The following is a 12,010-nucleotide window of genomic DNA, read 5'->3' on the forward strand; positions in this document are numbered from 1 at the left end:
CTTGTGGTCGGGCAAGCTACCAATAAGTCCAAATCCTGCATATTGTCCTTATGTCCTATGTGAGATTATGTAGAATTATATGGCGTTCGGTACACTTGCCTCTGATAGTTTGCTGCAGTCTTGCAGTTTAAAATAGCACCAACTTAGGATGCGATTGAATATGCAACGGTGAAACAGTACAAACAGTTTCCCTTTTTGCAATGGTGAACATTGTGAATGCTTATACAATGAAACATGGGATTTGGCATCTTGACTTGAAGAGACAAAACAATTGCTCTACTAGTTTCCTTTACTTCCGTAGTCATAAATACAGGTGGCATGTATGCCAAAATATGTTTGTCCTTTTTACTATTTTATATTTATGATTATGAGAGTGAAGTTAACTAATCTTGCACCCAAGTGACTCCATGTTATGTGCATCCATCCACTTGACAATTCCAAACTAGAGCAAGGGATGAGGTAAAAATTAGGCCAGTATCCATGATGGACTGGTCATGGCAATTGTCTATGATGATAGCTCTTGCCTTATGAGTGGGGTGTTGAGCTTGTTAAGTATAACGTGTAGTGGCATTGGATCCTTCCAGCCTAGTGATGAAATGATCAAGGTGGACTTAACCAGTTAAGTTGTCAGGCCATTCTTTTATCCTGGACCTTGGCTAAGTTTGATATTGTTAGTTGTTACGCTGGCTTGTAGAATTTTGCAGCAGCAGCAGAATCTTTCTGTTCGGAATTTGCAGAAGAGTTTACTTGAGCTTGCTAAGAAACTCCTATGCATGCTGCCCCTTGTACCATACAGTCTAAGCTAACATGATGCCTTTCAATAGCACGAATGGAAACATGATTGCTTTTGACTGTCAGCATAACTGGCCTCTAAGTTCTGCATACTTTCTTATATCCTTGCCTGTGAATTATCTGTATCTACCTACGCTATTCCTGGAGCTTTCTATTCAAATGTTTTTGCTAATTATGACTAAGAATTGCTTGCTACAGTCCTTTACCAACACCATTGCGTTAAGGCATATATGCTTTTTTTTTTTGCAGGGTTGGGCAGTGGAGAATGGAATCAATGCTGCTGCTGATGTCAGGGAAGGGCAACTCAAGCTCATGGAGGAATGTCTTGCCACCACAAGCCCAACCTTTGCACATGCTGCTGTTCTCTCGGGTTTGTCGAACATAACCTGAGGCCTCTCAGGCCAAGCCCCAGCGCAGCGACTCCTCTAAGAGGAAGCATCGTCTGCACGTGCCCATCAACAACTCCTGCAACTGTTCTCCAACAACACCGATGACCTTGTCCGGGTGCTACCCTGTCCTGGATGAGCTATGGTGATACCTACCTACCGAAGTAACTATATAGCCATCACTAATATTTCTTCCTTAGTTTTCCCTTGATCTTGTTTACTAGGATGTCATTTGTTGTGCCCTATTGCCAAGGTGCACTACTGTTGCATGTTATGTTCTATTTTCGTTGCTTGTGAACCAATTTATAAGCTGGGAATTGGTGGATCACCATTCACCATAGTACTTTCGTACCTTCAGATTCTAAGATCGTCTGAATTCTGATGAATGAAAGGATGAATGACCAACTATGTAATGCCGCTTCTGTTGATGCCCTGAATGCTCATGGTTTTATCTGTGTACTGAAATATTGTTGCTGATGATACCCCTTGAAAGTAACAGAAGGTCTTCGCTGCTGAGCTGTGTTCTTGCTGATACCTACATATTGAAGTAATATATAGCCATGACTAATCCTTCTTCCTTAGTATCCATCTTGACTGGAATTATCATGTGCTGCGCCCTTCTGCCAAGGTGCACTACTGAAGCGTGTTATTATCAATGTTCATTTTTGTTGTCTGTGAACCAATGTACGTATAAGCTGGAAAATGGTGTGGGTCACCATAGTACCATTTTTGTATGTCAGATTCTAAATAGATTTTCAGACTTCTTTTGAATTAATAATGAATAAAGGACCAACTACTATATGATGCAGCCTTGCTGCCCATCTGTGTATGGTACTGAATTCCCATAGTTTTAGTTAAATTGTTTGTGTACTGTACATCTTGCTGATGATGCCCTGCAACTAATGGACGGTTTCTGTTGCTGAGGTGTGTTGCTGTCAAATGAAGTTATGTGGTATCTAGATACATTTGAATTTGGACAAATCTCCGCAGTAAGACTGGGATTGCTAATTACCATTTATCATTTGTTGTAAACTCAAGAACTTGTGTTGAAAGTGCATCTGCAGACAGCAGGTGGAGGTGTTACAGTTCGTTGTTTCTTTCTGAATGAACGAGGCCACGCTCCCCAGAATACGCCTTCAGATCAAGCAGATTCAATTACGTAAACTAAAGAGTACGCCTTCAATGACAGGATGTATTGCTAGTGGCGAATACGCCTTCGAAATAGAGCAAGACGAATCAAAACAGTCTTGTCCTCCGCAGTCCACATATCATCCATCGTCTCTCCTCTCCCCATTCTCTCGGAGAAGCCAAGCGGCGGCAGCGCGGCGAGAGCTCGTCGGGAGAGCCATGGCGACAACGGCGGCGCTCCCCTTCTCCTGCTCCACCACCTTCCAGACCCTAACCCGCAACCTCTACCCGCGCCACCCGCTCCTCATCCCCCGCCGCCGCCTCCACCACCTCCGCTCCCTCGCCGCCGTCCCGACCCGTCCCCGCCTCCGCCGCCCCGTCTCGGCCTCCGCCGCGCCCAACGGATCCTCCTCCGCCGGGGAGTACGACTACGACCTCTTCACCATCGGCGCCGGGAGCGGCGGCGTCAGGGCCTCGCGCTTCGCCTCCACCCTCTTCGGCGCCCGCGCCGCCGTCTGCGAGATGCCCTTCGCCACCATCTCCGCCGACGACCTCGGCGGCGTCGGGGGAACGTAAGTGGACGCTTCTCCTCCTCCTCCTCCTCCTGCTGCTGCGGCCCGTTTATCGGCATGAAGGTTTAGTTAGGCTCTGCGCGTTGCAGCATACTCCATGAAGCGTGCTTCACTCTTTTCGTGCACCATTAAGCTTTTCGTGGAACGACAAGTGACCAGTGTCGAACATGCTGTGCAATTATGCCACTTGCTGCATTGGATCGTTAGTGACGTTTGTTTGGTTGAGCGATATATTTGTAGCTGACAGCTGTAGTGCCTCTGTTAGACTATTTTTTATTGGAGAATAGAATTACAGTTATAGCGATATATTTTTGTGGGAGATTGCTAGATTGCTACTACCTTAATGTACGCCTTAGCTGGTTGAACTGGGTGCTTACATTGAAGTTTCCTAATATGCCATTATTAGATCTTATCATAATGGCATGCAATTTTAGGGGTTAGAAACCACAGGATGGGGGTATGTTTGTATCTGGTGGTGCTATTGTTGCATCAGTGGTCCTGTTACATGATCTCCACATAGTTCTAAAGAAACCATGATTTTCTACATGCGTAGTTTTTCTTGTGTTGAGAATTTTCTCCGGTAGTGAAGAAAATAATGTTCACATGTGGTTCCGGCAGCAATCTTTTTGGTTTATAATTTAGCCTTAGTAGCGGAATTTGACTGTACACAAGTAGCATGCTGTTTTGTACTGCACCAGCATAATGTAGGCCGATTTGAGTTTCTCAGTTATTAGAACTGAGCCCTTGTGCTTGATAAGCCTCAACTTCATTATTGAATAACCGGGCAATTGGCTACCATGATATATAGTTGTGTAAAAAATGGCTCCATAGAAATGAAGAGGCGCAGCTTTGAAGTGTCCCCAATAGCCAGAAATTTACAGTTCCTGCATTTATGGTTGTATTTTTTGAAGTTTCATTCAATGTGTCAACTGTGGTGCCAGGCTATAATTTCTGTTCTTGCAGTATATTGGTTTGTCAATTGTGATGTTTCTGTGTTCCAGTATTTCTATGTTCTGCACTCCATGCCAGTATTTACGATCAAGGGCTGTTTAGCACTTGGCAGTTGGTCTTAGTTTTGGCCTTCAAAATGTGCATATCCTTGTTTGTTTTCTATGCATATTGAGCTTCTAACTTGCTTTTATGTCAAATTGCATCCATGAGAACTTATATTTGTCTTTATAACAGATGTGTGCTTCGTGGGTGTGTTCCAAAGAAACTGTTGGTGTATGCATCCAAATTCTCTCATGAATTTGAAGAGTCTCATGGCTTTGGGTGGACTTACGAGACCGAGCCTAAAGCATGATTGGAGCACTCTGATAGCCAACAAAAATACAGAGCTCCAACGCCTAGTTGGTATTTACAAAAATATATTAAAGAATGCAGGGGTCGATCTAATTGAAGGCCGTGGAAAGGTTTGGTGATATTTGTAAATCAGGTTAAAATTTGGATGGATGGGTTTCTGAAATGAATGCTGTTGGAAAGTGCAGTTTCTGATTTTATTTCACTTGGCGCAGGTGGTTGATCCACATACTGTTAGTGTGGATGGCAAGCTGTACACTGCTAAGAACATACTTATAGCCGTTGGTGGTCGGCCATCAATGCCAAATATCCCAGGAATAGAGCATGTTATAGATTCTGATGCTGCACTAGACCTGCCTTCAAAACCTGAGAAAATTGCAATAGTGGGAGGTGGATATATTGCTTTGGAGTTTGCTGGCATTTTCAATGGCTTAAAAAGTGAGGTTCATGTGTTTATTCGGCAACCAAAAGTATTAAGAGGTTTTGATGAGGAGGTGAGCAAATATTAAGAATAACAGATATAATAGCGTTAACAATAGATGAGGTGGCTTTGCGCTTCTTACTTATTTTGTCAGTTGTGTATTTCCAGGTCAGAGATTTCATTGCTGAACAGATGTCTTTAAGAGGCATCACATTTCATACTGAAGAAAGTCCCCAAGCTATAACCAAATCAAATGATGGTTTGTTATCTCTGAAGACAAACAAAGAAACTGTGGGTGGGTTCTCACACATAATGTTCGCAACAGGTCGTAAACCGAATACGAAGGTTAGAACTATCTGGCCCTTCTGTTTTTGTTGCTTAGTTCTTTGTGTATCTTTACTTTTCTGTTCATCCATCGTAGATTCTTAACATAGTTGTTGTTCTTGTAGAACCTTGGACTGGAAGAGGTTGGGGTCAAAATGGACAACAAAGGGGCTATTATGGTAGGTAAAATAATACACAGGCGTTCCTTTGGCTTTTATTGTCAGTATGCCATTTTAAGCTTTTTGTTATAAATTTATGCTTGCTAGGTTGATGAGTATTCTAGAACCTCAGTGGATTCGATTTGGGCTGTTGGAGATGTTACTGATAGGATCAATCTGACACCGGTTGCGCTGATGGAAGGTGGGGCATTTGCGAAAACTGCATTTGGTGATGAACCTACCAAACCAGATCACAGGTATTTAATCATTTATTATCAAATCACAATCAGGAATTTGTTAGTTAGTCATATCCTACTGATAGTTCACATGACCAAAATTTGATTTAGTATTTATTTCCTTGCTTATCAGCATACAGAAAGTGCTTTATAATTATAGGATTATTATGGGAGTCTGTATGTCTAATTGGCCAAATGTTCAGGATTAACTTATATGTGTGATCCCTGATATCCAATTCTATACAAACAAGTTCATAGGGATATTGGGTCATCCAGGGTTCCTTTTCATTTTATTTGTGCTCATGTTTTTCTCATTCTCCCAGACTGACTTTGAACTGAAGTTCATAATTTAATTTTATTGCTTCTGAGATATTCGTTTTATTTGAGACTGGATATGATTGTTCTATCGAATGGTCTTTCATTGTGTTCTTCTTTTGACAGTGCTGTACCAGCTGCTGTATTCTCCCAACCACCCATTGGGCAAGTTGGCCTTACTGAGGAGCAGGTGATAATACATGGTGCATCAAAAAGTTCTGAATTTTTTTGCACACAAATGAAGCCGCTCATACGCATATTTGTGCAGGCTATTGAAGAGTATGGAGATGTTGATGTCTACATATCAAACTTCAGACCTCTTAGGGCCACTCTTTCTGGATTACCTGATCGTGTTCTAATGAAGCTTATTGTGTGTGCTACTACGAACAAAGTTGTAGGAGTGCATATGTGTGGTGATGATGCTCCTGAGATAATCCAGGTTTGCATGATTTTCTCTTATTCTTCAGCATTGCTGCTTTATTCCAGATTTATTTGTCATGTTTTGTATAACTTTGTGGCAGGGAATTGCAATTGCTGTGAAAGCTGGGCTGACAAAGCAAGATTTCGATGCCACTGTTGGCGTTCACCCAACATCTGCAGAGGAATTTGTCACTATGAGGAGTCCAACTAGAAAAGTCCGAAGAGAAGCTGCAGCTGAGGTATGGGATGCTACCCATTTACATGCATTCCTGCCTTAGCCTATTTAGGAAGAAACTATATGTTCTGGAGATCAGCTCTTTTCAACTGGAGTTGCATGTGTTATCTATGAGTATGCTGTGCTCAGTTTACACTTTCTCCTGGTTATTTCAGGTAGAATCCAAGGATGAGGTCGTCACTAAGCAGTAGATATTTCCGCTGACAGTTGTAAATAGAAGGTAAGCATCTGCATCCTTTTGACCTGTCATTCTTAGTTGTCCTTTGTTTGTAGCATGTACATTCAGCATGGAGCAATGGTGATGGACATTACTGCATTGATCACTGTCAATCGAATTATCAACAATGGTACTCCCATCAGAGTTCAGTGAGCATTGTAGTGATGATAAGGATTCAAGGCCTTTCTGTCTGATTAGTTTGAGACATGTGGCCTTCTCACATTGCACGGACTGTTGTATTCATACACAACAAAACTCGTCCAAACATTGTATTGACCGCATTCTGACAAAACATCATCTTGAGTACTCCCATCTGCCCCATGAAAGATGTTTAGATTTGTCTAAAATTTGGATGTATGTAGACAGGAAATTGTCTAGATACATCCAAATTTTGAAAAATCTAAGACATGTTTCATGGGATGGAGAGAGCAGTTGAGTTATTCTTGTGAGTGTTTCATTGGTTCCATCTTGTTTGAGTACTTCTTTAATGACATGGACTTCAAATCTACGCTGGCTGTTTGTTAGAAAGGAAATAAATCAGTCAGGGTTGTAACTATTTCTCTGTTATTAGCTTTCCAAAACATACTACAGTTCAGAACCGAGGTAATACTTGTTTAGTTTCTGCTGCAGACATTCTTGAGGACATGGCCTTGCTACTGGCCAAAAACCCGACTGGAAATCTGAGAAATCTGTCACATAGAGCTGCTGAAGATGCACTGTCATAGCGATGACTAGCTATGCCTGTTTTTTTGCCCTCGTGTTTCTGCATTTCTTTCCTTGAGGCTTGAACATGCTGGTAGTTGAGTTATCTTCTTCTCCTGATCTGCTACTCATGTAATAAATGGTACACAGATTTTGGTATCCTAACCTGGATATATTGACAGGGAAAAGTAAACCAGAAGAGGGGTTTTCTACTGATCTTGACACTTAGAGTATATTTGTTTAGAAACTTTTCTTTGTCATTAGATATAACATGGTGTTGTGGATATGATGATATAATCAAGAGAAAATTTGCTATAGGACATCGTTATTTTGTGGCGTTCACCAAAACACACCATTCAATTGTGTCTTTGCCAGGTACTATTACAATTATGTGTCATATCTGCAAGAACACACATACAAAGGGCAAAACTTTCCGTTGTAAGCTAGGTGGTGTGTTCGGCAAATATACCATAAAATTGTAATGATACCTGACAAAGATATAATCGGGCGGTGTGTTTTGGCAAACGCCATAAAATAACGATGTCTGTAGCAAATTTTCCCAATCAAACTTTTTTTTTGAAACGCTGATATGATAATCAACTTAAGGGAACACGAGCGAACGTCCCTTCGGGGACATCCGATAAGGGAACACGAGCGAACGATTTTAGCCATCTTTGATGCCTACCGCCTGCGTTGTTTCCGATCACTGGACATGGGGAATCATGGAGGCGATGACGAGGTACTGATAGTGAACGGAGGTGTATGTAGAGAACGTCGATGGCGTTTAACTGCCACTTTGAGATGCATGAGAAGATTTTTTTCCGGCATTTTAGTTTGCTGTTGGTGATGAGCTAGCGATCAAAACAATCAAGCCTGGATGCATGACCAACCTGCAAATGCGCTACTCCGACGGACGGACGGACGTGCCGTTCTGAAATCGAGCCACATCTTTTTTCACTCTCTCCATAATCTGCATAACTGCATTGCTGGAAGCCTGAAAGGGTCTGACACGGGCTGCCCACCTGGGGCACGCACACCACACTCTTTCCCGTCCGGAGGCTCTCGGGCTGCCGGACCCGTTCTACTTCCCGCGCGTACTTCTCGCGTGCGCCGCCGACCGGAACGGTGTGATTTGAGTGCAAACGGGTTCTCTCCCAACGGAACCCTCCGCCTAGCGCGGCCGCACCATTGCCGCGGCACCACCGGTCGGCTGACAGCGCCCAATCTCCAGGCCGCCGTCCGTCTTCTGCCTCCACCGCCGCTGCCGGGGATCATCGCTTCCGGCCACCGGCCCTAATTGCCGCACGTTCGTTTCGATTCGACTCGACCGCAGTGAGTTCTCCCTCAATTCCCTCCTCGCTTCTCTCACACGGAGTACGTATCTTTTTGTCCGCCATGAACGAATTTGATTGTTGGCCATCCATCGATCCATCTGACCGGCCTTGCCGCGGCGCGGCGCGGAAAGCCGTCGCGGCATTTGGACGGACGGAGGGGCCGATGAATAGACAAGGGGAACGTACATCTACAACCTGCGATCTACTACGTATCTTCTAAATTCACCGCCGATTTCGTTTTGACTGCTACGAGGAAGTTCCTCTGGAAATCACTCCGTGGCAATATCGCTTTTGCGGCCCATTTGAGTTTATTACAACGATAGGATTTGGTCTTGTCGTGGGGCGATCCTTCTGAAATCTTCCGCCACGCCCACGATGTTAGCGTTGCAGCAGTAATTGAAGGGAAGAGCAAGAGCTGTTCTATCTGTTGCTGCTACAATGTGGAATTGTGTCGGGTGGCATTTTAGATGTACCAGTATTATTGCCACGGTTTGTTTCAGTGAGCTGGCTGCTAAATTGGCGTCAAACTAAATCCTCAGCCCAACATGTGATGTGTCAATAAGATCGAAATTACTTTTGCCTGCCGTACCATGTGCATATGCTGATCGATGCTTGTTTAGCTATTTGGTTGGGTATTTGTTGTTTTGTGAATCTTCATTGTTTTTATTTTTATCTTTGGCTACTGCATCTGTATCGATCAGGAAAAGGTTATTATTTTTATTCTCATGGGGTTGCTTTGGCATTAATTAACGTATCTATACTGAAAATTGTGTGTCTGATCTTGCAGTTAAACCATGGCTGCCCAGCCAAAGAAGCGAACACCTGTCATGGAAATCAGCGATGGAGGTCTCGGCCTCGGCCTTGCTGCATTCATTGCGAACGGCGAGGATTTGGGTCCCATGATCCGGCAAGGATTCGACTGCGGCAAACCTGAAGCCCTCATGCAGAGCCTCAGGGGCATTGTGAAGAAGAAAGAAGTTGAGATTGAAGAGCTATGCAGGCTTCACTACGAGGATTTCATCCTCGCCGTCGACGAGTTACGTGGTGTGATGGTCGACGCCGAGGAGCTGAAGAGCATGTTATCCGCCGAGAACTCGCACCTCCAGGAAGTATCGACTGCCGTGCTGCTGAAGCTTGATGAGCTTCTTGAGGCATGCTCAATCAAGAAGAACGTAGGAGATGCCTTGAAAATACTCAAGATATGTGTGAAAGTCATTAGCCTGTGCATGGCATGCAACAATTACATCGCAGAGGCCAAGTTTCGTCCAGCACTCAAGACTTTGAACCTGATTGAGAATAGCTACCTGCAAAATATCCCCGTGAAGCTTCTTAAAATGGTTGTCGGGAGACAAATACCGCTGATAAAGCTGCACATTGAGAAGAAAGCTTGTGGCGAGTTCAATGATTGGCTTGTTCATATCAGAAGAATGGCTAAGCAGATCGGGCAGGTGTCCATAAGTCATGCCTCTTTGGCTCGCCAAAAGGATGAGGAAATACGTGCTCGGCAGAGAGAGGCTGAAGAGAATAGCCACGCTGGACCAGATGAACATAAGTATACCTTGGATTTGGAGAATACAGATGAGGAAACGGCGCTTGATTTTGATCTCACGCCAGTGTATCGAGCGCATCACATTCACATGTGCCTCGGTATTGGAGAGAAGTTCAGAGATTATTACTACAAGAACAGGCTCATGCAACTCAACCTGGATATGCAGATTTCCACTTCACAGCCCTTCCTTGAGTCCCATCAACCTTTTCTTGCACAGGTAGCTGGATTTTTTATTGTTGAAGAACGTGTCCTTCGAACCGCAGATAAAATACTGACGCAGAGCCAAGTTGAAGCAACATGGGAGACAGCCATTGGTAAGATCACATCTATATGTGAGAATCAGTTTTCTCGCATGGGTACTGCCAGCCACCTCCTCCTCGTAAAAGACTATATCACTCTTCTAGCCGCAGTTCTGATGAAGTATGGCTATCAAACCAGGCCATTGATTGATATTCTCGATAAAAGCAGGGACAAATACCACCAACTGCTTCTGACTGAGTGCCGGAAGCAGGTAGATGACGTCCTTGCTAATGACTCATATGAGCAGATGCTTATAAAAAAGGAATACGAGTACAACATGAATGTCACAGCATTTCATCTGGGGCCAAGTGACGTACTCCCGGATTTTCCATATTTGGCGCCATTCTCCGCTTCTGTTCCAGATGTTTGTCGTATTGTTCGGTCCTTCATTGAGGATTCTGTCAGCTACTTGTCCTATGGTGGTGACATGAACCTCTATGACGTGGTAAAACGTTACCTAGACAGGCTACTCATTGAGGTATTGAACAACTGTCTTCTGAACAGGATGTATGCTCGCTCATTGGCCATGTCACAGATGATGCAACTCGCAGGAAATATTTCTGTTCTCGAGCAGGCTTGTGATCTGTACCTCTTGTACTCTGCTCAACAGTGTGGCATTCCCAAGCGCGTTGCTGAGAGGTCTCGTTCTAGTTTGACTGCTCGAGCTGTCCTGAAAGCCTCCCAGAATGCAGCATATAATGCTTTAATAAACATGGCTAATTCCAAGATCGATGAGTTTATGGTGCTCTTGGACGATGTCAACTGGATAGTGGAGGAAAGCCCGGACAATGCAAATGACTATATGAACGAAGTTCTTATTTATCTTGAAACACTTGTATCCACAGCTCAGGAGATTTTACCACAAGAAGCTCTTTACAAGGTTGTTTCTGGTGCAATGAGCCACATCTCGGACTCTATAATGGCAACACTTCTTAGCGACGGTGTGAAAAGGTTCACTGCGAGTTCAGTTTCAGGCCTGGACATGGACTTGAATTTGTTGGAGGCATTTGCAGATGAAAAATTTCACATCACCGGGTTGGCAGATTTGGGAAAGGAAACAACATTTAGAGATCGTTTGGTTGAGATAAGGCAGCTCGTCAATCTTCTGCTCAGCAGCCAACCTGAGAATTTCATGAATCCGGTGATAAGGGGGAAGAACTATGGATCGCTGGACTTCAAAAAGGTTGCCATTGTTTGTGAGAAGTTCAAGGACTCAGCAGATGGGCTGTTTGGAAGCCTTTCCAACCGCAACACTAAGCAGACTGCTCGCAAGAGGTCCTTGGATGTTTTGAAGCGAAGGCTTAAGGATTTTGGCTAAAGGTTAGTCATGCTCCAATTTCAAACAAATCTCTCAATACGATGCTGCAACATTCCTGTCAGTTGTCCACCTTCCAAATTTCATTTTTAGCTATTTTTTTGTTTGTTTATTCCTGATCTCTCACCTCACTTTCTAATGTCTATTAGATACATCTATTGGTCTGTCTAGGTCATGTTTTGGCTGTTGTGAGTAATAGCAATACCCTCAAATAATTATAGTCCTTTATCTGGCTATCCTAAGATACAGTCACACAAATGCTAATACCTTTATATGGTCATTAGTATGTTGGCAAATGAAGAAGCAG

The 12,010-nt window shown here is 43.6% G+C and overlaps 2 protein-coding genes across 2 annotated transcripts; both read left to right on the plus strand.

The window, feature by feature from the left end:
• The first annotated feature begins 2,485 nt into the window (after positions 1-2,485).
• Positions 2,486-7,421, plus strand: LOC124701522 (glutathione reductase, chloroplastic). The gene is given in 12 exon segments (XM_047233600.1): positions 2,486-2,878; positions 4,064-4,172; positions 4,174-4,290; positions 4,393-4,671; positions 4,767-4,943; positions 5,048-5,101; positions 5,189-5,337; positions 5,758-5,821; positions 5,900-6,070; positions 6,153-6,290; positions 6,442-6,506; positions 7,134-7,421. Coding segments are annotated over 11 exon segments (1,647 nt in total). The 5' UTR covers positions 2,486-2,525; the 3' UTR covers positions 6,478-6,506; positions 7,134-7,421.
• A 1,912-nt stretch (positions 7,422-9,333) lies between these two features.
• LOC124695891 (exocyst complex component SEC15A-like) lies at positions 9,334-11,706 on the plus strand. The gene has a single exon (XM_047228696.1). It carries the CDS (start codon positions 9,334-9,336, stop codon positions 11,704-11,706), a length of 2,373 nt encoding a protein of 790 aa, XP_047084652.1.
• Positions 11,707-12,010: the final 304 nt, after the last annotated feature.

Source organism: Lolium rigidum, chromosome 3 (genome assembly GCF_022539505.1).
Source record: "Lolium rigidum isolate FL_2022 chromosome 3, APGP_CSIRO_Lrig_0.1, whole genome shotgun sequence".
NCBI classification, from domain to species: domain Eukaryota; kingdom Viridiplantae; phylum Streptophyta; class Magnoliopsida; order Poales; family Poaceae; genus Lolium; species Lolium rigidum.

What these genes read in the sequence shown, in the direction of transcription:
- LOC124695891 (XM_047228696.1), top strand. Translation starts at nt 9,334, where the DNA reads ATGGCTGCCCAGCCAAAGAAGCGAACACCTGTCATGGAAATCAGCGAT.